Below are 27,702 nucleotides of genomic sequence, written 5' to 3'. Positions count from 1 at the left end.
TGACTTGTTAGTTACACGTGTACCATTCTAATGAACAAAGCTCCAGACACGAGACCTTTACATAATATAAGAGACCTTTACATAATATAAGATGAAGTTCTAAACACAAGACTGAAACTAATGACTCAAGAGTTATGACCAGGGGCAGAGTGTAGTTACCATGTAAACCCGATGAACAGATTTTACATCAACTATTGAAAGACGACTACCACCTGATCTTTGGTAACAGAGTAGTTAGTCTACAAACCATCAGGTGGTTTGACATGAGCCAACAATAAAGATCATCTAAAGTTTGCTTATAAGTATTGATTCATTTTGTGACTAAAAGCTAGATATAATCTGGACAGAAAGCATCAGAAGGTTTTAACATAGACCATCAAATAGTTTCAACATAAACCCCGAATTGAAACTGTAGGAGGCTAACTAATAAAATTCGACTCTTGTTAAATGATCAGGAACTACGATATAATTTGGACAAAACCATTAGTAGAGAGGACCAGAAATATTGAGCTCACTCATGTAATAACACTCATGTAATAACACTGCTAGAGAATAAGATCTTTAATATACCGGACTAGTAAAGACTCGCGGGTTTTGACCAGGAGTATAGTTATATTATGATGTAAACTCACTAGAAAGATTTTTCCTGATCCAATCACTAAGAACAACTACCACCCGACACACTTTAATATGTAACCATTATTATATAAAACCATCCGGTGGTTTAACATTAACTTGAACCAGAGAAACGTATCCAAGCTACCTATGTATTTACTTTTCATTTTATGACCAAAAGCCGAGATATAACTGGACAAAAAGCATCAGGTGGTGGTTCTGGACATGGACTACCAAGGGGAAGCTATACAACTAACATATGCAGCTCGTATTTTATAATCAAACGCTAAGGGTATGAACTGGACAAACGATCAGGTAGTTTTTCTTTTGGTTTTGGAGTGACCCAAGAAGACCAACCATACAAGTAGTGAATCTGCTCACTAGTCGACTCAACCCTTGGCGTATCTCAGCCTAAAACAAAACATTCAGTACTACTTTCAACATCATATTTACATACAAAATGACGATCCAGGTTCAAGATACATGAAGTTTAAGCTTGACCAAGACCAGGCTGCAAGCTAATGCAAACACTCCTTTCTTACTTGTTTCAAAACGACTATTCATACTTTACTAGGACCTGCTTGCAAAAACCCTTTTACAAACTGATATGGATAGAACTACATAGAACTACATATTTACTTACTTACAATATGACCCTATATAGTTACCATAATATGTTTCAAAAGCTGGTTTACAAACTGGTTTAATTTGCAACTTTATAAGTTGCACAAAAAGGGCGTAACTAGTATCAAAGAAAGGCATAAGAGATACCCGTTACCCATCCAACTAGCAACACCGCTAGTGCTAAGCTATACCCTTCCCTGGATCTTTTCGGGCTCCACTTGTCTCACCTAAAAAAAAAACATATATAACGGTAAATATAAATACTTAGTGAGTAAACGGGTTCTAGCATATAAAGAATGCATAATCTAAATTCTTTCTGTTGTGATCTGAAACAAATTCAGAGTCACATTCTAGTATGTAAGGAATTCCTTTTCTGGTAATTCTATGCATTCAACATTCATGAAATAAATGGCATACTCATACGAGAGATATCTAAATCAATCCCGTATAAAATAACCTTCTGGTAATGTGATAAGTACATACCCTCATACATATCTAAATGCATTCCGGATATTACCTATCATTCTATTCTATCCGTTACTCACCTTATAATCACCGTTAGCTTTTAAGTAAAACTTGGTTGATCTCTTGTATCACCTATACACAAAGCATAATACACGTATCACTTAAAGGTTAAAATACAACTATCTATTCTTTTTGGGCTGTTTTCCATCAGCATCTAACTACAAAATATCCCATAGCTAATATGACCTTTTTCTGAAAATCGAGTTTTCTTTGAGGCTTTACATCAAACACCTTGTCTACATGATTTTATTCACTATAAAAATTACTTCTTTTGTTTAAGTAAACATCCATGTATCTACTACATCAATTCCAATCAACTTGTTGCAAATCACGAGTAAATTATATGAAGCAAAACTTGTATAATCAAATCTTATAAAAACATATCTTTCTTTTTTTGACTAAAACATGGTGGTAAAAGATTACCACACCATCTTTATCTATAATATCTCAACTAGTAAGTTGAGACTCAGATCTTCTACAAAAATCAGGTTGATTATATTTAGTAGAAAAATTCATACCTTGATTTACTCCTGATTAAAGATCAAAAGCACTCTACTTTACTTTCTAGTTAGCTAAAATCAAGTGTCTCTTTAATCTTGAGCTAGATATCTTCACGAGAGGGACACATACTCACGACACCATGTTTTCACACACTAAGTATAGGAGCTCCCAGATACTTCTATTAACTTCCCTTTTGTTTTTCTTTCACTTTTTCTTTTAAACTTCTACATGTATATCTATTTGATTAACTTTATCCAATAATAATAAATATGAACTTTACATATATAATACATTAGTCCCTAAAATAACTTATTGTGTACAATAAAGGCACTAACTAGTTGACTGGTACTTTAGGCATATAATAGATATACTAGATATAACTTATATATCATAATGTTTATATTTTAGTTCATATAGATTAAAAATACCTATTTGAATTACCTTAATTTATGGGGTGTTAAAGTAGTGCCAACATTTGCCAATTTGCCAATTCCAAAAACTTACAAACACACCATAAACTTTTATTAAATTTAAAAAAACAATACACATACAAATTAAAACTAGGAAAAAAAACAATACAACTATAAAATAAATAACAAACTAAAACAAGTTATCACATGGCCACCCGTATTTTTCGGCGATGTCGCGTTTGCGTTGCAATTGTATGCTACTATGCTACGCATGGGCTCGACCAAGTGTTCGTGAGGTGCGCCAAAGATTTGGAGTTCTAGTTCCATCGTATTTTGGCGTTGAAACTCGAGTTGGGATTGTAGCAACGCTCGTGCAAGGTTTTCACGTTCGAGGGTGGCTTCCCTCTTCCTTTGGCGTTCGAGCCTCTTTTCTTCTTTGTGTGCAATACTCACCTCCCTATACTCCTCAACCGAACCAAGCAAGCCTTCTTTACTTTTGGCCGAACTCATGGCCTTGCTACGTGATTTTCGAACAAATGAAGGCATTGAGTCCTCGTTCAAATCGGGAACTAGAGTGTAGTGGCTCGAAGACTCATCGGTTTGAGCCCTTTTCTCACTCCCGCTAGTATCTTCGGTGCGAGGAGTGCCGGCCGTAGGAGTATTAGGCTCGGTCGAAGTAGGAGTAGTACCAAAACCACTCGCCGGTGGAACATATGCAAACTTGTCATGTTTCATTGCAACTTGCCAAGCTTTGATATGTTTGAATCCTTTGTTCTTTTTGCGTTTTGCCCACTCTTCCAAACTTTCGGACAAAATTGTCTCATCATTGGCACCGCTAGCCCATTTATGTTCCTACAAACACATAAAAATAGAACAAAAGTATATATATATATATATATATATATATATATATATATATAAAACGTAAAACAAAAGTATATATATATATATTCGGAAAAAATTAACCATTTGATTGTAGATGCCGGTAAACTCGTTCAATAGTGGTTGCATTTTCTTCCACTTTGTGTTCACTTAATGGTATGTGCGTTTGTGTTTTTTTTGTTGGCCATTGTAGTATGCAAGAATCCTATTCTAAAAGGATTCATATTTTTGTTGATCGCTGGTAGCGGGATCCGTAGAGATATGGAAAAAAGCTCGGGCCAACAATTCTTCATCGTCGGCACTCCACGCGACCGGGGGTGCTCTCGTGGAGGTGGAGATTTTTTCCCCTTCCCACGACCGGGTGGAGGTGGCGCCTCCACCTCCTCGCTAGAGGTGTCACGCACATCGTCATACGCCTCGTCGGGTTGTGCTTGGAAATCATCATCGTCTTCAAGAAAAGTGATCGTGAGTTGAGTGGGTTGGGAAGGAAGTTCAAAACGGCACATGTCGACTTGCACGGGGAAGCCATCGCTTAACAATTGAGAGAAGTCGTGGTCGAGGTTTTGGGTTTCGTTGTTTTGATTTGAAGAACCGCCGAAATCTAATGGTTGTTCGACGGGCCGAGGAATTTGAAACGAGAGTTGATTTCTTGGTCCTCGGTATGTTTTAGATGATTTTCTTGTGGGAATCATTTTGAAGAAAATATGTGAAAGAGATAAGATATATAGAGAGTATAAGTAAAATTTTTAGTAGTGGAAATAAAAGGTTTTTGTGTTATATATATAGTAAATAAGGATGGGGTAAGTTTTGTAAATTTTTATAAAAAAAAAACGGTCACTTTGACCACAAAAAAAAAAAAAAAAAAAAGACACGCTCCCAACGTTCAAAAGTGTAGCTCCAACGTCCACTTGCATCGGCCAAAACTAGCCGATGAAACTAGCCAATCTTGCCGGTTAAACTTGCCGAGCCAGATGCTATAGTGTAGCCGATTTGCCGATTCTTGCCGATGGTTTTTGCCGATAAAACTAGCCGACTACACCCTTGTCCCTAAGTTTTTTCATATAGAGATATTTCATAAACTATGTATTATATTATATGACGGATCTTTTAACAAATCAGTTTAGCAAGTTGCTTGTATAATTACGAACATTTGCATAAAATCTAAATCAATAAAAAAGATACTCTCAAAGTAGATCACAATAGACTTAACAACGTGAATCCTACACCATAATTCATTTTTTTTTTTCTATTAGTATGAACAAATACACCATAATTGGATTAAAATAGACCATTGTAGTCTTAAAGATAATGCTATAAGGGTTTAAAATAGGCCTTTCCGATACGTGTGGTTGGCTTAATCAAAGGTGAAATCCAAGAGATCTTAGTTCCATCTATGATCTATAGATACTTCATTATAATCTAAGAAAATTGCTTAACATGTACTGTATTAGAATTACCGGTTGCAATAAAATGTTTTGATAACATGCCAAGTCCAAAACACCCACATGTTATTTTGATCATTGATGATTTGATTCATTATACTTGCAAAACAATCAAAAGTAATATTTTTGAATTCTTCTTTTACACATTTTAACAGATTCACCGATTTAACTTTTCTAATATAACTTTTTAATAATTACTTGTAGTATCATACTTATTTTTTCAAATAGGCCTTTGACTTGCATAATATATAGTATTAAAAAAGATCAAAAGCACATGAAAAAGAAGGCTGAGAAGGTCAAAGGGATTTGGTGCCTACCTGACATCAGATGCCCAAAAATAAAATGGTATTAGTGAATAGAAAGTGGAATGCTATTATTGCTTAGTTTATGGATCTGATTCACATGTATTTTTTGATCCAGAAATTCCTTTCCAACTTCCAAGTGTGAATTATAACCCACCATCTGTATACCTGCACACCCAGGTTGTTTTTCCATGCCTAAGCCAGGGAACAGTCCATGAGGGTCAATCAACAAACTGACCCCGATACCCACAGATATCCATTATATCTTTTTTAATCTTAATGACATCATCTACTTCTAATAGATTGTCCACTAACAGGATCTTTAGAAGTTATTGTAATAACTTCATCACTAATTGGATCTCTAATGATACTCTTGCCTACTTACTTAGTATGGTGGTCAGATAAACAAAAACGAAAAGTATTGTCACGTCAGCATTACGATAGTGAAAACCACATTGAATCATTTTTGTCCATTGTGAGGTCCATTTATCCAAGGACAAAAAATTACTTACACATACTGGTGCGGTACCGCACCAAAACCACCACTTTGGAAACCATGGTGGTGATGATTTGGTGAACCGCATGGTCCATGGTTTGTTCAATCATGTTGAGACTACGGCTTCCATACCATGCACTCTTACAAATTTTCGTTTAATAAACAGTTTTAGTTAAAGTATACAATTGCCATCCGAAGGCGCATCATGATGCTAATATGAGTTTATGAGTATCTAACTTTGGTTGTGGAGTGTGGACTATAGGCTTTTTCAAGTCAAAGATGAACAATATTAATGTAATTTTACTCTGCCTCATTATCTCTTAAAAGTATGTCCAAAAAAGAGTCCATACCAAGTTATGGCTGTCTATTAGTCTGATCCTGTCTAAAATGTCATGCCAAGGCCTCTATTATCTATGAATTGATTTGCACATGCATGTCTTCAACATCGCATCTTCTTTCTTTGTCACTATTACTCAAAAACCCAAAAATACCCTTGAAAGAAAATATATCAATTTCATAAGCATATCTAGTAATTATATATAATCAAGTGAACTTTAACATTTTGAAGAGGCATTTGTTGAGTTTCAATTTCTGAGATAATGTGCGACAGGGGTAAATGCATTGTTCGTTCCAAACAGGAAGCGAAGGGTAATATGGTCTTTTTACATAAACCAATATCTTTAGCACAAACACTTCACAGATGTGATTACTAAGCTAAGTATGAATCAAATCTGAATCTTGTAAGTGGGGTATTAGAAAATTGAACCCAACTAATTTACATGGAAATCAGATCTTGATTATTGTTGACTCCATTACAGATTATTAAACTTATCTAACTTAAAGAAAGAACAAAAACAACATACAAGCTAACTCAAATCCAGCGATACTGCCGTTTGCTTATATCTGTATCTAAAAAAGGACTAATCTAACAGAGCACAATTAGAACTAACGTATCCTATACACGGAGTATTGTTTTTATTCAGCTACAGTAGTTTCCTGCTAGCAGAAGCTGAACCTGAAATCTTTTGAAATAAACTGCATAATACCAATCAGAACGGGTCATTAGATTTTCAACAAGTAAAATTTTCTGTAAGACGAGTCTATCAAAAGAAAATATGGTTGGTTTACATACTTTGAAGATCGAGTATGTGGTAAAATGGAATCACTAGCAGATGGGTTAAGTTGCTCCTGTATAAATACTAGACCATTCTCCTTTGTTTGAGCTGTCTGCGGAGAACCAGCAGAAGTAGTCATGCCCGGATTTCTACAGGACATTCCTGCAAAATATAATATAGTGATTTAGCTTCGGTTTAAGAGAGATAGTTGATAATCTGATCTGTTAAAAGGAAATAAAAAACAGTAAAATGACATTTTCAAAGATTTTTCAGTGGTTTTTGGATTTATTTCCATGTAGATGTAGGGCAGACCAATATATTTGAGGGACATTATCTTTGATGCAAAGAGCATATGCAATGTTGGGTCATATTCAATGCCACACTTTCCTATACATTAGTATAATATAATTGTATCTTCTAAAGATTATATGAAGCTTAACATCCCAAGAATCAAATGAAGAACTTTATGAAGGCTCACAACTCCTGCACAATCTCAAATTATGGCTAAAGAATTCCGTACATTGTTTCATTAGAAGTAATGAGACAAGCTCGATGTTTGTAAAAGATGTGTTTTACATAAATTATACAGTATCTTCTTTTACACTTGTTTTTCTACAAATGAATGTGGAAAAACACTAATATCGGGTGCCAGTGGAACATTCTGTACATTGTAAACAATATATCTACATAACGATAAATACTACTAAAAGAAAGGGTAAATGGGTGGGAACCCAAGTCCCATGTACCACAAGATACAGGTTATGCACTTGCCTTTGGCAAGTTTTTAACCTGTGGCTTGGAGCCTTCATCTATGGGCCCATGTGGTCATATGGTGGCGATACCAGAGTGGTTTCACCCCATTGGTCACTAAATGCTACAGTACTAATTACCAACTAAATCGTAAATTATTACCTTGGAGAAGCATCATCAGGAAAAAGATAATTGTAAAGAGCATAGCAAACAAGCTACCACCACTCATTGACGACGACGATGATGATGAAGAAGCCTTTAACGCTTTCTTCGCCTGCAATGCCTTCATTCGTTCAATTCTTGCCCGTTTCATCATAGCAAGTTCAGCAAGCTCTTTTATAAGCTTCTGATCAGCAGCATCCAATGAAAATCCCCTAGGAGGTCTAGGTGGTTTTGGTGGTTTTTTCGCACTTGAAGCCTTTTTACGCTTCTCTTTCCCAATTTTTTTGACCGAAAAATCTACTTCCTTTTCTACACCCACCTTTGAGTCAATCACCACTTTTAAGACATTATCTAGTGGACCGACACTTAAACTCACGAAACTATCATCTACACTCAATAACTGATCATCAAGGCTTTCACTTTCCGTCCTACCATTCTCAAGATCAATAACGAAATCTTCGTCTTTAATTGGAGCATGACCCATTTGAGCTTAATTCTTAAAGATCAAGAATTTCACTTAATCATAAAATAAAATTTGTTTCCCAGATACTAAATTCTCAATGTTGACAAAATCCTGAATTCAAAATATATTAAAACGTGATTAATATTATTTCATCTCATCATGAACTCTAGTACATTATATAAACTTCAAGAAAAACAGAATTTGAACTTTAAAAAACAAAACAAAAATAAGAATGACAGCTAAATTAATAAAAGGTAAAGAGAAAGCAAAAATGACAGACATAATTGTTTGCATATAAAGTAAGAACACAAAAGTAGGTGAGTTTGTGACATTAATCAACGCGGTTGCACATATATAAGAAAATGAAAACTTATACTAGTTATCAAAAAATAAAAAAATCATATCAAAAATATTCAAAAAATTAAAAGTGTGACACAAAATTTGATAAGTGAACAGAAAAGTCAAAAATAAATACCAACTATTAGCTGTAAATTAACAAGCACAAAACATATCCAAAGAAAAGAATGTCAAACAAAAAAAATGAACTATATATATATATATATAATTCATTCAACAATAATGAGTAAATATATAGAATTATATGAAACTGCCAATAAGTAAATAATGTTTGAATATATAATGAATTGTGAGAAGAAATATACCTTATGTGAAATGTAGATCCAAAGATTTTAGAGAAAGAAATCAAAGGATCTATACATATGTATAATGTATGTATATATGTGTCAATCCAGTATAGAAGAAGAGAGGAAATTCAAATGAAGAGTGACCGACAGAGTCGTAAGTTCAAATTTGAATGGGTGGTGGTGTCCATTATTATATATATAGATAGATATAGATATAGATATGTATATACAGCGCACGCACGAGGGTTTTTAAGGATTTTGGGGACAGTCGAGAAACTACTGCCAAATTTTTTATTTGTTTATATTGTTAGTGCTATTGTGCTAATAATTACTACATCAGTATTGTGATTTTATTCAAGAAATTAACACTTTTATAAATCACAACTAACACGGTATTCACATAATGCACCGGTAGGCCGGTAGTTATGGCGAAGATGTTGTTGTGATGGGACGACTTTTGGAGGTGGATGTGAATAAGGCTGACATAACAGGTCACACGAAATCTGTTAAGACACGGACATGTTAAAACACGAACCTATTAAGGTCAAACACGAACACAACTTGTTAACTAATCGTGTCATTTTTTTCAAACACGAACACGAGACAAAAATTAACATATACACCTGTTAAGAAACATGTTAACATATACTTTATAAAATTCTTGACTAATATTAAAAAAAACTTTAACCATACAAAAACTTTTACAAATTTCAACTATTATATAACGGTAATAATCCTTACATTACAAAAGTTCATAGACATCTTACCTTTATAAAAATCATATATCAAATTATAATAATCAATTCTTAGTAATTATATATATGTGTAACCTTAACAGGTCTTAACATGTCCTAACAGGTCTGGATCTGTTAAGACACGAATCTTAACAGGTCTAGGCCTGTTAAGACACGAAACCTGTTAAGGTCAAACACGAAACCTGTTAAAAACAGGTCGTGTCGTGTTAACAGGTTTCGTGTCAAAATTGTCGGCCTTAGATGTGACGTCAAGTGGTATATATAATTAATGTAAATGTAATTGATGTAAAAGGTTAATGAAGATATTTTAAAAGATAAAAGATTGATATTGTAATTTAATCATTAATGTTAACGGGATAGTGTAGATAAAAATGTTCTAAATAATACTAGGAAAAATATTACACATTTTTAACACTTTCAAAAATAAGGTATTAATTTTTTTTTTGTATAAGATAGTATAGATATTAGATAAAGAGTTTTAATTTTAACTCGTAGGCTTAAGCCCGATATTGTGAAGGTTCAATAATCAAATTGACAGGGTTCTTTATAGTAGTTTAATTGTGTTGAATCTACAACTTTCTAATTAATAACATATTGTCATGGATAGTTTTGTTCAAAAATTTTACATATAAAATTTATATTTTCTCCATAGCAATACCACATCAACTTCCGCACATCAACTTCCGCCTATGTGTTGTTTTACGTTTTGTTGTTATACTTTGTCGATATATATATGTTTGCTATAAACTATGGCTTATAAATTTATGCAAGGACAATACAACTACGTTCAAAAGTTAGCATTGACGAATACTATACATAGAGTCTTTCTTCTTATGGGGTTAGGGTGTAGCGTCACAGCCGGCCAAGCTACTTTAAAAGTTGATTCATGTAAAGTGGGCCTAACACGATAATGTGTGTCTTGACAATTAGCATGTGTTTATACCTTTTGCATTTGATATATATTTTTTTTCTTTTGCTATTTAAGGCCGTTGAACTACTTGAAAGAATCCAACGGAAATTTTATGACACCACGATCTATGAATGTAGTTTTAAACATCTTAGTTTTGCTATTAAAAAAAGAATCGCAGCTACACAGCTTGCCATCTGTTTGCATTCTATTTCTTTGTAATGACTTACTATGAGTTTTTTTTTTTTGAACGGCAAATTTGGATTACCGACGAACCACTGGAGTATAATCGTGTCATCAAGGTACCACCTGATCATATCCCCACTAGGCAATATAATGTCAATACACCAATTCAGGAGGAAACTCGTTAAATATGAGAAAACCCCTTATATAAGATAACCTTGTGATCACAAGCCCTTATCCCACCCTAAAATGCCACTAGGCTATTAAGCCATGGACAATGACTTACTATGATTTAGTAATTGAAGGGGACAAAAGTAGGATGTATGACATCAGTTTTCCATCAACTATTGTAAATAGGTAAATGTATGGAGATTTTTGTTCAAGCTAAAAAAAAAAAAAAAAAAATCGAACATTTTACCTAATATATATGCAAAGTAATTTGTTTTTTTCATTTTGGGTGGGCTTACTACTTAGATGCTTTTAGCAGTTATCCACTTCGCACTTGGCTATTCTCGATCAAGATCTTTTATCAAGTAACATCCAAAAGTATATCTTGCGAACCTTTTCGCATCACAACATTTTAAAGATTTTTTTTTTTATAACATAGTAAAACACATGTGTGATAAGAGTATCAATTTTTGTGATGTAAATAACACTCCCCGCTTCTAAAACTACGTGTCTTTTAACATGGATATACAGATATATATAGTTCTTTGTAAACTAGATTTTAGACCTGTGTCCAACACTGGACACGAGACTTACGACATTATTAATATTAGATATTACTACGTTATACATGTAACTCATAAAAGCTTATAAGTTTAAAGTTGAAGATATAAGTGGATACGAAGTGTTCAATTTAAATGTCAAGAATGTTAAGCTAATAGAAAGAAAACTAATGTAATAAAAGAACATTGGAAGGATATACCCTCCTTCATCATTTGAAAGACTTATTAATGGAAGAAATTTGTTGTGTTGTTTTTTTTCTTTTCATCTTTGTCACATATTAACACCTTAAAACCCTTCTCGACTTAACTCGAGATACTGCAATATAGAATTGTTCGTATGTGAAAACCGGGCTTTGTAGATAGAAATCGATTTTTAATAACATATTGTAAAATTAATTATTTTAATTTTTTGGTTTTTATTAATTAAATAAAATTATGTAAAAAACTAAATGATGACATTAGCGAGAGTCAATTAGATGAAATCGAGCGGTATGATTGGTTAATAAGTAATTAGTTCAACTATTTTTTAGTGTATATTAAAATTAAAATAGTACAATTACTATTTAAATTTTAATATATTTACATTAAATTTAATTTATTTTTAATTATATATATATATATATATATGATAGAATATATTATTGGATATATATTAATTATTATTTTATTGAATAAATATTAGCTATTATTCTATCAAATATATAAAAACTAAAGTAGTTTCTAGGAGCAAGGAAAAGATAAATGACCAAGCACTAGCTTTTGCTTTTAGGATTAAGTTATGGCCCCTTTTAGCCTGCTTAAACCACTTATTTAAATCCACAGGATTCTATGAAATGCTTCACACGATCTTGGAAGTCAAAAACACATAGCAACAAAATAATTTGGTAGAAACATAGAATTGGTTTCGACACAATATATAACAATTTAATAGTTTTAGCTTCTTTTTATGTTATTTTATATGTAATCGATCCGCAATATATAGTTTTCTATTTGATATGTGTTCTTTCTATAACTTATTGACTTTTGGCTTTTAAACTAATATTCAACTAATTTGACAATTGAAAGTCAAAATAATTTTTTCAATTGAAAATGTACCCCAATACTTTTGATTCATTGAAAGTTGAAACTAACAGCTTCCATGTGATGTGAGCACCATTAAGTACCCTTGTGGTTGAAGTGTCTTACAGATGTGGACTCCATGCATTCCCATCCCCATTAATCATATCATATACAATATATATCTCTATATCTATTTTCTACTTAGATTTTCTAACTAAATATGCCAAGAGCTACATTCATTTATGTTATTGCATTTATGATTGGGATAAGTATCCTGGAATGTAACAAACTTTGGACGAATGTCTATAGTAGGAAATAACTAAAGTTTTGTGTATTGTATATAAACAACTTTAAAAAATGTTTATTGTATGTAAGAAAACATATGTGGCAACCATATAGAGGTGTCACTTGTCTGATTTTAATTGGTTGAATACATTTTTTTACATACAATAAACATTATTTTCGAGTTGTTTGCATATAATACACACAACTTTATTTATTTTCTACTATAGACATTCGTTCAAAGTTTGTTACATTATAAAATACTTATCCTTTTATGATTTTATCTATGGTATAAGCTTTTGCATACAAGTAACTAAACAAATGTTATCATTTAGTTCTACTACTACTAGCGTCTAGCAGGTTACTATATATAAAAAAAGATTGATTCGATGGGAATCCCTGATCCCATATATCATTTGATACTCACTAATCTTCCAGCTAGGCTAATGTCCAGATGAATCTCAACCACTTTTTAATCCCTTGATTATCTCAAGTTTGCCTTTGGCAAGACTCGAACCCAAGACCTCTCCTGAAAAATGACGACTGGCAGTCACTAAGCTATTACCCAATGGTTAGCAGATTATTATATAACAGCCACGTCCAAATTAACCTTTGTGTTTATGTTTACATTATGAAAACAATGATCTAGATTAACTTTAGTTGATATCAGTTTTTAATTTCAATTTGAAAGATAAAAAAGACAATTTCATATATATGATTTATAACAGCACAGTATCCCCGCAATGCATTAGTGGTGGTCGTGTCGGTGATCTGGCGTGGCCGGAGTCGGCAACAGATAATGATGGCGGAGACTATTGGTGGTGGTGTGGAGTGGTAAAAGTTGATGTAAAGGTGGTAATGGATATATTTTCAAAGATAAGGAATTAGAGTGTAACTTCAAAAGATAAATGCTTATGATATAAATTAGCAAGAAACTAGATTTTAGAACCGTGTCCAACACTTGACACGAGGTTTACAACATTATTAATATTAGATCTTCATACATTTAAGTCATAAAAGCTTATAATTTTGAAGATATACAACTAAGTGTCGTTATATTTGTCAAGTTGTAGTACAATAATCATAGGTTCGTCACTGACATTATTAGTCGAGAGATATTTATGGAATTGTTGCCGTAGTCATTCCACAAGTCACATGTTATAACTTTTTGGATATAAAAACAGTCATAATGTTATCTAACCAGTTGTACTCATAATGTGATATTATTATAAAAGATAATTAAGAATTAAAATATAAGCATACTTGTGATCATGTACTTGACATTCAATTATATTGATGGAATTGTTGTCGTAGTCATTCCACAAGTCACATGTTATAACTATTTGGATATAAAAACATTCATAATGTTATCTAACCAGTTGTACTCATAATGTGATATTATTATAAAAGATAATTAAGAATTAAAATATAAGCATACTTGTGATCATGTACTTGACATTCAATTATATGTATTTGATCATGATGTAGACCCCGAATAGGTTTATTTTGTATCACCCGTCCTATAATAATTAAATAACAATTATGATTGTTTTTATATTCTTTTGATAATAATTAGGACTTTTGATTTGAGTGACAACAATAACTTTAAACATTTTTATGCAAAACTAATATATAAAAAAGGAGAAAATTATGTATTCTTTTTTATTGAGAGATGGAATGAATCTTAAATGAATTTCATATTGATTTGGATTAAGTATTCAAGTAACCCTTTGTTGTAAATCGTGTTTTGTTTTGTGATCGTCTCATGTTCTGTGATTCCTATTGTGTTTAGGATAATGATATATCGTCATCTGTTATTATGTTTGAGATATGCATCTAGATTTCAAATTGTGTTTATATTAAGTATTAAACTTATTATTATTATTTATAATTTATAAAAATTTAATTTAATATTTGATAATAAGTCATTAGGTTTTGAAATAAGTTTTGTAGACAATATTTCATATGTCAAATTTTTTTTAATTAATTAAATTACTGTAAGTTTTAAAAACTTCTCTCAAGTTGATGGCTAAAAAAAAATATAAATTAAGTATTCAGGGTTAAAAAGTTTAAATTATTGATGGAAAACAGAAAAGTGTAAATTAATGAAAGTTTTTCTACAAATTAATATAAATACTAACATAATAATATATTTGGATAATGATTCTTATAATTTTTAATTTGTAGTTAATCTAAATGATGACATAATCGAGAATCAATGTGATAAATTTGAACGATTTGATTGTTTAATAAGTTATTAGTTCAACTATCTTATAATATATATATAACATTGAGTAATTTCTAATAAAATTTTTCATGTATAGGGGGTATTCAGTAAAGGAATTTGAATGATTTTCAAACTAATTTTCTTGTAACAGAGGTGGTTAAATCTAAATAATAATTAAAACAATAGTGATCAAACCTCTCTAAAATTATCATAACTTATTTCCAGACCTATCCAAGCCTCACTCCCGAATCAGCCTCATTAATTATATTTTTATTAAATTAAAAACCTTATATATATCTTAAAATATAACAAGTTTTTACTTTTAAAACAATTTAATATTCACGTAGACTTCAATATACGAGAACAAAATCTAAAATTATGGTATTTACATGCTTACTAAGTTAAAATAGTTAACATATACTATTTAATATTTTAAAAATAATTTAATAATAGATATGAATATGATCAACACCACTTATAACATAAATTTTTATTTATCTAATCTAATAAATTTATTAGATAATTAGTTTTTAACGCATTAAACAGTTATTCAGAACATGTTTGTGTATATTTTTTCTTTAAAGAATCATATTTTATTTAAAAGAAAATAAATAGGTGGAAAACTTCTGGTCTCATGTACCCCGTCATGACTCACAATTCATACAAGGATAACAATATATAGTTTTTCATCTATAGACTCTTGTGATCATAAAGTGACGGTACCAGTTGATATGATAATTGGTAGACATGTTTTTTTTTATGTATATATTAAACAACTTTTTTAACTGACGCACATCGTGTGGGTAAAATACCTCGTTTTTTTTTTATAAAATAGCAGATATAGTATAGATAAGAGTGAGATATCATTTCTTAGAGTGAGATATCATCCTCGTGTTATACACTTATTAAAATTTAATAACATTTAAGATTTTTTTAGAACGGTTGAGTTTATTTCTATATATACCGGCAAGGCGTCGAATAGTAAAGTTACATCAAATCATGATTCGGGCTAATTTGCCACGAAACACGGCGGCTGAAATCATTTGGTTAACTCATCTCTTAAAAGAGCTTCATGCTCTACCACCGGGACATCTCACTCTTTTATGCGACAATCGCAGCGCTCTTTTTCTCACGCAAAATCCAATTTCTCACAAGCGTGTTAAACATATTGAGTTGGATTATCACTTCATTCGTGAGTTAGTCTCTTCAGGAAAATTACACTCAGTTTATACCAACCAAGCTCCAGGTGGATGATATTTTCACGAAGAATCTTCCTAGACCTCAGTTTGAATTCTTCAGAGACATGCTTTGTACTGGACCTCCATCAGTTCGCTTGAGGGGGGATATTAGCTCAGAAGTATAAATATAACTTTGTTTATTATTGTCCTCTCATATTCTTTTATTTATTACGTGACCTTTCTTTATCTACGTATGTATCTATATATACGTATTCAGATTGTTAAGTGTATGATATAGAAAATCAACTTCTCACATCATGCAAAAGAAAAAAATTACATCGTGTGCTTATCCAAAAGTAAGAAATTAACGAGCAAATAATTCTTCGCTCGTAACATTGGTACCTCAGAAAGTGGACATTATTTCCTTTTTTTTTCCACAATGGCCATCGGCATACAAAAATACACCTTCCAATATCCTTCTATAACAGCATAACATTTAAGATGTTGGATGTGTTAACTTTCGAAGTCATGATCATTTATTTAAAAGTTAATGTTATTCATACGCCATCAATTTTGTTGTGTGATTTTTTCGCTTTAGACTAATCATCCAGTAGATATAGATGTTGGATAGATAGATAGATATAAATCTATAATGAAAACAAAGTTAGAAGTTGCTAAACGGTTGTAGTGAACTGGTGATTAAGCCAAAATGTAATCAGCATGTTTAATTAATTAAAAGTTTAGATAAATAAACTGATAAGGAATTTCTAAACTTTCACAACATAAAAACACGAAAATACCGTTTCAAAATGTGGTTGGATTGCAAGTAGTAGTCATAGTCACGATAAATAAAGGAGGCACGTTTTAAACATTGATGCACCCCCTCTAGGGAACTTACCTTGGACCACCTTATTTTTTTAATCTTAAAAGCTAATCGTATGTTTAATCTCTAATTATACAGATTATGTATTTATTGAGGATTTAAAAAAACCATGGAATTATTTGTTGCTTTTTTCTGCATAGCTTATTAGAATAACAATACTCATATAGTCAAAGACAAAATATGAAAGAGATAAAATGTACATAAAAAGTTGAACACATTGCATTTTTGGTCCTTGTGTTATCACACATTTTGCAAGTTTGATACAAAAATGTGAAAAGTCGCGAAACGTATCCCTGTCATATCACACCTGTTGCAATTTTGGTCCAAAAATAACGTGTCGTTAGAATTCAGCCGTTAATACCCCCATGTGCTTGTCACATGGGGGTAGTTTCGTCCATTTATTGCTCATAGGACCATTTCTAAAATAAAAAAATTATTATTTTGTATACGAGTATATCTATGAGTCTATGAAAAAGAAGTGTGTTCGGTTTGTGTTTCATTCAAGTTTAAACCCAAAGACACAACATTACCCGAAGCAGCAGCCACTTGGGATCCATCAGTCGCACCACCAGGAGCCTTCTAGTGGCTGACCGGAATCTGAACAGTAGCAGCGGCAGCCGTGGGTGGTGGGAAAAAAAGTATGGGGCGGTAAGGGTTTTCTGGATTTTTAGGGTTTTTGTTCAATCCCCCAGCCCCCAGATCGTTTCTCCAGTCAGAATTAATCAAAGTAATCCCGTCACCATTGACATTCGCTGCTATAGCCTCCCCCTGGTGGCTGGCAGCCACCCTAGCGGCGGCGAGTGGCGGTTGTTTGGTGATTTTAGGGTTTTCCACCGTTTTTGAAGGAAATAGCGTAGCAGCAACATTAGATTCGAATGAATCTACAACAAATGACTCAGAATTGGAGGAATTAGATCTCAGATTTTACTTTTTCCACAATTTTAGATTTATTTGCACTTTTTTCACAATTTTGATTAGGTTTTTTAGGCATGGTTTGGATCGGAATTGAAAAAGGAACAAGAGAATGAGATCATATTGTTTATTTCGATTGTGTTTTGATTGATTTTGATGGATTTTGCAAGACAAAGAGGTACGAATCCCTAGGTGAGAAAATTTTCCAAATTGAGAGAAAAAACACATAGTACACCTTCCATCCGATTTGTTTAGAGCTTAATTCTTATTGCTAATATTTTGGATTATTTTTTGAGATTTGATTTTTAGGTTTTTAGAGTTTGGATGATTTTGTGAGTTAAATTTGATAATAAATGTAACTGTGATTGATGTTTTTGATTTAATCTGATGGTATTTGTTGATGATGATCATAGACTCAGATATACTCGTATACAAAATATATATATATATACGAGATATGTCACCCGGGCGTTGCCCCGGGAGACATTATATTTATTGTATTTCATACGAGGTAAAATTTATAACATGTTTTCAGAAACATTATATAGTTTGAATAACTGAGTTGATATTGATCTTTTAATGAATAAGCTATTATTAAGCAAAGAAATTTGGCAATATAAATCATAAACTAAAATAAATCTAAAATTAATAAGTAATACAAATTAATAGTCGGAAATGATTACGTGTATATATTTGAAGCGTACCTACTACTGTTACTTATAGTTTACTTATATAGAACGTAATAGTTTACGTCTAATAAGATGAGATAATCTTAAAAATGTAACAAACTAAGAAAAATGATACTCCGTAATATACAATTAAAATAACTCATCTTTGGAAACAATTTAAAAGATCAAACAAAACATAAGGGCCAAAACAAACTAAATATGTTCGGCCTAAAATTAAAAAACTAAAGGTGGACCCAGATAAAAATAAAGTTGGCCCGTTAGTCAAGCCCAAATTTAAAAAACTAAAAACAGACCCAAATAAAATGAATGGCCCGTTAAGAAAATGAAACCGGGCCCAAAAAAATAAAAGTGGCCCGATACTATTCTTTACACGCAAACCAAAGATTTGTTTTTAATATATATACTAATATGCAGAACTGGTCCTATGAGCGATAAATGGACGAAACTACCACCCATGTGACAAGCATATGGGGGTATTAACGGCTGAATTCTAACGAGACGTTACTTTTGAACCAAAATTGCAACAGGTGTGATATGACAGGGATACGTTTCGCAACTTTTCACATTTTTATATCAAACTTGCAAAATGTGTGATAACACAGGGACCAAAAATGCAACTCATTCTAAAAAAGTATATTTTTATCCGAATATAAGACTGTAAGAGACTCTTTCTATATAGCTTATTGAAGTTATGTTAAATCTTTGTTGTAGGTTACTAGCACACAAGAACATGTTGATATTAACCATAAATGAAACAGAAGCGCAAGATTCGATCTCAATATCAACTAATTATGTCGACAAAATCTTGCTCAATTGGAGGTAATCTTATAAAAAAATCATTAAAATACATCCATCTAGTTCATAATTTATATTTGGCTTTCCAGGAACCCACAACATTTGTTGCATAACGTGTTAGTTGTCACTATAAAAATCATCAAACAGGACCTACGAACGAACCTATGTTCAATAAAATTAAAATTTTAGTGCTTCTCTAAAAATCTTTTTTTCTTATACCTCGATGTATCCAAAGCTGCGATACTTTTTTATATAAGTCACATATTTATAAATATTAAGTCATTAAGATAGAGAAGTTGAAACTGACTTCAACGATATAAATATATTTAAAAAAATAAAATAGAAGGAAACCAACTTTTTATATGTTTAAATAACACTATTATCCTTTAATACTACCATTTTTATTATAAGTTATTTGTTTATTTCAATAAAGTAAAGTAGTAAAACACAGAGTAAATTTAGAGTAAGGCTTATAGCTTAATGGTCGGATATGCAAATTTAAAAACTGAGTCAAAGACTGTCTTTCTTGAGTAATCTGAACAAATAAAATTCGTGCTCATTTCAATTTATCTATTGATAATATAAAACGACTCGATTCCTTTTTGTTTTCCTAACCAAAATTTTAACAGAAACAACCTTAAAGATCCTATGTTCGTTTTCACCCTGCTATGAAGATGCACTCCTGGCTGGCGGCTACATACTAGCAAAAGAAAAGGATCTCTATTACATTTAGAGGAGAATCATTGGTTTGAGTATCTTTTTGCGTTATTATCATCAAACAACTTGGCTAAATCAAATTTGTCCAAATTTCTCTTCTTATAAGCATCTTGATGTGCAAACAAGTTTCCGTTTTGATATAAACTGGAGTTTACAGCACCATTTTGTTGATTTCAAAAGACTACACTTAGGGTTTTCTTCAAAGCAATGCTACAGTTATCATATTTGTTTGTGTCCAAATTCCTCATCTTTATTGGTATTCAAATTGCAGAATTACAAGCATCGAGTAAGTTTTTCCTCTGGCATATCTCTGAGCTTGGAATTACCCTCGAATGACTTATAATCACTTATAATCACGGGCGTTATGACTGGTTCAATACTGGGGAACAAACAATTCAATCCTGCTGGTTCTAGTAAGAACATGAGTACTGGGGAACAATTCAATTCTTCTGGCTCCGTGAAAACATGAGTAGCTAATTGTCGAGCTTTTTAGCGGCTTGTTATAGCTCGAAAAAAGAAAGTAAGAGGTGGTTGTTGTAGGTATTCCGGTCAGGAAATGAGCTCTTGTAATTTGATAAACATTTTAAATTTGCAAAAAATGTTGAGGTAGCCCCTAACTCTACTAGAGAATCAAAATTGAGAGAACTACGTTATCTTTAACTTTGCTCGACAAATAATTCACATTTTTGAAATGTTTCTATACAAATTTAAGAAACTTATTTTCTGAGAGACATTACTCTATACCCTAAAAATAAAGAGGGATCACCTGATCATTGTCTATAAATAAATCGAAAGAGACCGAGTGCATATAAATATTTCACAAATAATCTAATAGAAGTACAAGAGGGAGGGATTCAAACTAAAACTTGAAGATGGCTGCTCCACTCGATGGCTTTGACGCAAACACATAGAGACCGAGATCACTCTTGTTAATTGTCCCATTGTCAATCCTAGATTGATAAAATTGCTCCTGAAAGAAGAAGAATTTAAACCTACTCATTAGCATGAACAAGTGATCAACTTTTGAAACTAAGAAAATGCCACCTGTAAATAATATTGTGTAGAAATTGAAAGTAACAAATGCCACCTGTCAATATAGCTCCGCCTAGAGTAGGTGTTGCAAGGTGAGTTGGTTGAATGGCTGTATGGGTTGGGTAATGGGTCAAAACGCGTTTGATTAAAAGCATGTCATTTCCTCGGATGGGTTGAAATGGGACAAGTCAGGGTTAGCATAGCAGCTAACACGTTTTCTCATACTATCAATCTTTTTTGCTAGATAACTAATGCCTTAACGATAAATCCAAAAGTAGAATTATTTCAATACTAGTCTAAATTTTGTAATGATAAACTTTTAAAATGCCATACTAGTTCAAAAATAAACTTTGAGCAGCTTTACACCTGTTGCTTGACCCGTTTCCCCAAGTTCTATATTTAACCATTTGACCCATTTGAGATATGACATGAACCAAATCAAGCCAAGTAAACATAAAAGGAATGAAATTGCCTCCTGGCATTCAAACCATTAGCGCACAACTGTTTATTTTTGCTAAGATTGCGTTCATGTGGTTTAGGCAAGATTTAAACAAAAAGCAAAATAAGATGATTAAAATAAGTCAGTTGTTCTGTATATGAATTAGTACTAGTGACTGAAAGAGGGGAAAAGCAACCTTTAAATTTAGAATGAATTGTGGGACAATGCTTTCTTTAACCAAAGCAACTGCACATCCACCCCATCCGGCTCCAGTAAGCCTAGCTCCGAGTGCTCCATTACCTTTACAAATACTCACCAATTCTTCTAGCTCCGGACAGCTATTCCAAAGGTACACACAGAATAAGATTCATCTGACAAGCTATCTTGTACACTTGCACTACTTTATTAAGTTTACGAGTAGTCAAACCAGGTGTTATGTGTAAAATCAATACATACACAAAGTGACAAAGATACATGTATGTATATGTTTGTGTAGATGGTAGATGTATACCTGCACTCAAATAGAACACTGCAACTATAGTGGCTATCATTCATAAGATCACCAAGCTTCTTCAGCTTTTCCTCCTCACTGCAAAAAGGCTTCCAAAGTTAATTAAACTCTGGACTTCAAACGGACATGAACGTGTTTTCTATAAATACTGGATCCTAGAAAATAGTTAGACTCACTCGATATTTGATGATACCGCATCCTTGAAAGCATATACTCGCTTCGCTTCAGAATACACGTGAAAGGCTCTCTGATAACACAGATGTAAAAACGTGCAGAAAAAGCACATCATAACGATATTCACATATAGGTAAAGAAATGGTGGTACCAAGTAGTAACCCATGTGAATTGATTGTAAGACAGGTAAAGAATTAATGATAAATAGCACTTTCGTGCAGATGGAGATGGAAATTTGTACCCTATTACTTATAAATGAGTCAAATTATATTAGGGTTTGGCTATACAGGAAATTAGTTAACTGGGTCAAAAGTCGTCCTAAGTATCTTAGTGTGTAGAACCACATAAATTATTTCTTCAAAATTGTAGTAAAATAACTATCATACTTAAAAGTTAAAACGTTAATTATTTACCCATTCAGGCTCATTCCCCAACCTGCCCGAGCCACCTGTTTTGCCACCTCTAACTATAGAGTTAGAAGAAAAATATTGTACAGATTATATATACCCCGCCCACATAAGGGTAGATTATCATGGAGCCAGAGGCAAGTTATGAAAGCAATTCAAAATAACATATGTTGAGGGCTGGTGGTTTGGTAGTAATATATTAATGAAAATAACAGCACAAATGACCAGCAATACGAGTACATATAGTAAATTTACAAGTGTTTAGACAAAACAATATATAAATAAGAGAGTAGATGGACGGGAAAACAGGTTAAAAGAGTAATTGCATACAATCTTTATAACAAACACTCTTTAGGTCAGATAAAAAAATTACCTGGAACAATTTGTAATGCTTGGCAGCTTTTAGCACATCCAGTGAAGATGCTGAGTCAGCGAATATCAGATTCAAGCTTTTAGAAGTGAGTTTCTCAATTTCTTCAGCTGTATATGGCTCTTCTTTGAGATACTCCTGTAGATGCAGCAGTAAAACTTTTAGAGAATTATGAACAATTACAAAAAGCACTTGGTGACCTCAGGTCCCGAGTTCGATCCCCGCTTGGCACAAAAAACAATTCTTTTAAGGTACCCGTTACCAATGAAGCCTAGGCCCACATGTGAAGTTCTAAAGACGCGGGTTCGATCTTTCGGGGTGCCAAGATCATGTGGGTGAGGATTGAGGTATTGTATCGGCATCATATATGGCTCATATGGGTGAGTGAATGGGTATCCAATTGTGGTACCGGGGCTAGGGTTCCCCCATTACCCATTTTTTTTAAAAACCAAATCATTCTAACAAATCCAGGCAAAACTATGCATCACTTACTGTTCAAGTAGTACAATCATTAGCAACATGTCCACATAAGTGGCAAAATTTTTGGTGATATGTCAAAAAGAGTTTAAGTCAAAACAGTTGATCGTAGGCTCTTAGCACATGTCAAAACAATGTCCAACTATAATAACTTAGAAGACCGAATGCATTTACATTTTAGGAAACTTTCAACCCTCTCTCGTTCTAACTAATCTATGTCATTTTACTTCAACCAATCAACCCATTCATAAGTAATTGAGTCAAAAGTTACACCTCTACTAGATGATACATCAAATAACCAAAGCACACACCATGTTTTCCATTATAGAGAAGAATTAAAAGATAATATACCTTAACAGCAAGGGTAGGATCAGAAGACCCGTGAGTGCCTGCAAAAGATACACATAAACCTTCCACATCGGAAAGTGTTTTCACTTTTGATATCGCCTCTTCGGGATCCATTCCAAGTTTGATGCCAAGTACAATCTGAAGAGTTTTCAAGATGCAATGATACTTAAAGGACGATCCAATGATTTTAAACCCGATAGAAGCTACCTATTAATCTATTACGAAAAAACTTTGGTTGACCTAAACTACAATTCTACAAATAAGAAAACAGATACAAAGCAAATTCTTTATTACTTACAGAAGCTAATCGACATTCTACAACTCGGTTATTGTAGTTGGTTGCAGCAGTTACTGCTTTTTGAGATTCAGCCAATGAATGGGCAATCACAAAAGATCCGCCAGCTGGAAGTTGCACATCAGTTGCACGAATTGGGTTGAAATCTATGAGTTCAGCAAACCCAGTTTTGGCCATGATGGATATTGCCTAATTCAGTAAACACTAACATATAAGTAATGAAATATATAGGCTAACTAAATAGGGAACTTTTATAAAACGTAACATTTGGCAAATAGGGTACCTGGTCCATTCCACCAGATTGAGTCCCAATGTGTCTTTCGCACACGCATGTTAGTTGAGCAAGTTCTTTCTGTAACCGCACAAATAAACAACTGTCATAAAACGTAAATTTTTTTGCATACAACAGAAAGAGTTCAATAATATTGTCAAATTGAATAAATGATAATATCAAAAAACTTATAGAAGATGAGAATACCTTGGAAATATTGACGTCGAGGGCAGCCATTATGGCAATTGTTGAAGAGCACACAAATGCTGCAGAGCTTGACAACCCAGATCCTGTATAGGCAAGAAAAAGATCAAACAAAACAAGAAGGGGTTCTCGTTCAATGCTAAAAGAGAAACCTTGAACCTTCACTTCTAACAGACAACATAAATTTAAAGGTAAGTGAACATAGATCCAAGTATCTAACCTGTAGGAACTGTTCCATCAATCATCACATCAAGTCCAACTGGTGAACCGACATCTATCCCTCCCGATTTAGCATATTCATAGAAACCTTTGTATCTGCATAACGTAAGAGCATAATTTTCTTGAATATATGAAATTAATCATTAACCCGTCACATAGGAAAACTTTTAATGCTTATTGTTGTCGTATCATCACATTAGTTAAGAACATTCAGCAGAATTTGTATATTACTCACCCACAGATAAAATAGTGTCCCCATCGATGATTCTTCAGGTCAATCTCCTGCAAAAGTATGAGGCTGGTACAATAAAATTCTTTTCCAAATCGAGCAATTACAAGAAGAAATTCTATCTTGCAGCAAAAATTGGCCATTTACCTGGTCGGGATCAACAGGATATGTACACATTGTGTACTTGTCATTGACGTTTGCAATCCTAAGAAGCTTTTCAGATTCCCCTGCATCCCGCTTTCTAATTGCTACTATTGTATCTTGCCTAATGGCCATGGGCAACACTGAATAACCCTCATAGTCAATATGCTCCCCAATCAAATTCACTCTTCCTAAATTCCAACAACAATGTTACAAAAGATTAAGCTCATGAAAAATACGGATAAAAATGCATGAATATAAAGGTCAAACTCAACACAATTTTAAAGCTAAACTTCGTCACCATTAGTGCATGCCTAGTCGGCACAACCAATAAACTTTGTATCACCATGTTTATCCGAAGCTGATCATATGACAGTCGCAAAAGTCAAATTTGGTAAGTTTAGGTTCCAAAAAACTTGCAATGTGAGATTCTCCAAATGGCATGAGAAGACATTGATTCAAATTTCAATGAATACAAAACTTCAACTCACAGTTATCATTTTTACCAAAAATCCTCTTTATTTGATCACGATTCCGCATATATACAAAGTTCTGGATCTAAATTACAGATTGCGACTTAATTTCAAAATTTTATTTGAATCCTCTAAAAATTCATGATGATGAATAAAAGTTGAAAATCTATATATTACAGTCTTAAGATGTCTAATAAAAGGTCTTTGCTCCAAATATATCAGGCAACATCAATAATTTGCAATTATAACAATAAAAAAAAATAAAAATTACACAAACTATAGCTCTTAAAAGGTTTTCCAAAAACATGATGAAAAATCAATCAAATATATATGAACATATTCAGAAAGTACATTTGATTCTTATTCTATACTTTATTTTTAATGATTTGATTCCTTATTCCTCTCTTTTTCTCAAAAAAAGCTCTAAGATCTTAACTTTTGTCAAACTCAAAACCCTTTTATTTAAAGGTTTTAGTTAAAACAAAACAAGCATATTAAAGTAAAACAAATAAAACTATAGGTTTCTAAAATCAACATGCATCATGAAAATCAGCGTGCATCAATATTTACATTTGTGCTGTGTGAATCTTCGTGCATCAATTTTATCATGATCAAATTTTATTATGATCTAAGGGTCAAGATTTTGTTAGTTGTTTTACAATAACCAAAGTAAATAACAAAAAAGATTATAAAAAAAAAAACAAAAATAAAAATAACTTGATATCAAATATTCCCTGATTTTTAGTAGCATTAGTTGTAACAAACTTCAATTCAATGTAACTAATCTGAATATAATTCATACTAATATGATTATTATTATTATTATTATTATTATTATTATTATTATTAAAAATTTACCTGATCAACATTACTACTAAATATACATACAGTAAAATATATATATGTATATATATATAGATATATATATGAGTCATGAGTAAAAGTTTAAGAAAAATAACCTGGAGCGCGAGAATAAACATGAGGAAGATGGCCAAAGAATTGTTTGAATTTTGAATTGAGAACAGAAAAACGAAGCTCAGCTTCTTCAAGCTGTGATCCACTGCCATAAACTTCTTCAAGTTTTGAGTGTGTTGGAACCGGCAGATCTTCATGTTTCTCCGCCATTGATGATGATGATGATATTGATTGATTAACGCTGTTTGTATGTAAATAGTAGTAATAAAATAGTTATATATAAGTGGAAAAAAGGATCACCGAAAATTCGTGAATATATATATATATAAATATATAATATATGGAATGGAATTATTATTGTGGATAGATATAAAAGGGATACTTACACTCGTAGTTGATCAATTTTCAAAATTACTTGTAGCGATTTGTAATTATCCAGTCAGCCACGTGGATATTTCATGACTCTAGTTACAAAAAGTTTATATACTCTTCTTTTTTTTTTTTTTTCATTATGTTAAAACTTTTTATCTATCTAATCTATCTATCTGACAATATAAAAAGAAATCTTTATTTATATGTTTAAAAGTTAGCCTAAACATAATATGGAGAAGAATCCACATATAAAATTAAGAAACATAATTAGTAAAATCATTTTAAATTGATTTTTAAAATATATGAGTTATGTTAATTTGTCATTTTTGTATGATAAAACAACTTCGAAAACGTTTAAGAAAACATGTGGCAAAATAATAATAGAAGCTTTATTTTCGAATTCTCTAATTATTATGTTTAATAGTTAATTTAGTTTTAATAATCATTTTTCAAAGGAAGGTGATATCTGTACCAAAAGATTTGATACATGTACCATCAGTATACATTACTGACTTGTACAGTCAGTTATAAAACTTGTACATTGTGGTACATAAATCAAAAATTGTGGTACATTTATCA

The 27,702-nt window shown here is 32.3% G+C and overlaps 2 protein-coding genes and 1 long non-coding RNA gene across 3 annotated transcripts; all 3 read right to left on the bottom strand.

The window, feature by feature from the left end:
- Nucleotides 1–1,047: 1,047 nt before the first annotated feature.
- Nucleotides 1,048–2,484, bottom strand: LOC122609745. The gene is made up of 3 exons (XR_006325379.1): nucleotides 2,283–2,484; nucleotides 1,785–1,836; nucleotides 1,048–1,466 (listed from the first exon to the last, which is right to left on the bottom strand). It is a non-coding gene; the product is annotated as an uncharacterized LOC122609745 (long non-coding RNA).
- A 4,065-nt stretch (nucleotides 2,485–6,549) lies between these two features.
- LOC122579512 lies at nucleotides 6,550–9,100 on the bottom strand. Its single transcript, XM_043751695.1, has 4 exons — nucleotides 8,950–9,100; nucleotides 7,825–8,398; nucleotides 6,930–7,074; nucleotides 6,550–6,832 (listed from the first exon to the last, which is right to left on the bottom strand). The coding sequence occupies exons 2-4, from the start codon at nucleotides 8,306–8,308 to the stop codon at nucleotides 6,781–6,783; spliced, it is 681 nt and encodes a 226-aa protein (XP_043607630.1). The 5' UTR covers nucleotides 8,309–8,398; nucleotides 8,950–9,100; the 3' UTR covers nucleotides 6,550–6,780.
- Nucleotides 9,101–20,882: 11,782 nt separating this feature from the next.
- Nucleotides 20,883–27,043, bottom strand: LOC122579179 (galactokinase). The gene is made up of 13 exons (XM_043751292.1): nucleotides 26,796–27,043; nucleotides 25,370–25,554; nucleotides 25,229–25,275; nucleotides 24,995–25,089; nucleotides 24,778–24,860; nucleotides 24,583–24,651; nucleotides 24,303–24,488; nucleotides 24,008–24,142; nucleotides 23,183–23,317; nucleotides 22,405–22,475; nucleotides 22,229–22,306; nucleotides 21,914–22,055; nucleotides 20,883–21,216 (listed from the first exon to the last, which is right to left on the bottom strand). The coding sequence occupies exons 1-13, from the start codon at nucleotides 26,959–26,961 to the stop codon at nucleotides 21,106–21,108; spliced, it is 1,503 nt and encodes a 500-aa protein (XP_043607227.1). The 5' UTR covers nucleotides 26,962–27,043; the 3' UTR covers nucleotides 20,883–21,105.
- Between the last annotated feature and the right edge of the window lie 659 nt (nucleotides 27,044–27,702).

This window comes from Erigeron canadensis, chromosome 8 (genome assembly GCF_010389155.1).
Source record: "Erigeron canadensis isolate Cc75 chromosome 8, C_canadensis_v1, whole genome shotgun sequence".
Lineage (NCBI taxonomy): Eukaryota > Viridiplantae > Streptophyta > Magnoliopsida > Asterales > Asteraceae > Erigeron > Erigeron canadensis.
The sequence above is the reverse complement of the archived record's forward strand: the minus strand, read 5'-3'. Positions and strand labels throughout refer to the sequence as shown.

Coding starts and splice junctions, on each gene's coding strand:
- LOC122579179 (XM_043751292.1), bottom strand. CDS start 26,961: ATGGCGGAGAAACATGAAGATCTGCCGGTTCCAACACACTCAAAACTT. Junction 24,652..24,777: donor TCGACGTCAATATTTCCAAG/GTATTCTCATCT, acceptor GTGCGGTTACAG/AAAGAACTTGCTCAACTAAC. Junction 23,318..24,007: donor ATCCTACCCTTGCTGTTAAG/GTATATTATCTT, acceptor CTGCATCTACAG/GAGTATCTCAAAGAAGAGCC.
- LOC122579512 (XM_043751695.1), bottom strand. CDS start 8,308: ATGGGTCATGCTCCAATTAAAGACGAAGATTTCGTTATTGATCTTGAG. Junction 7,075..7,824: donor CCTGATGATGCTTCTCCAAG/GTAATAATTTAC, acceptor TATATTTTGCAG/GAATGTCCTGTAGAAATCCG. Junction 6,833..6,929: donor CCACATACTCGATCTTCAAA/GTATGTAAACCA, acceptor GGTATTATGCAG/TTTATTTCAAAAGATTTCAG.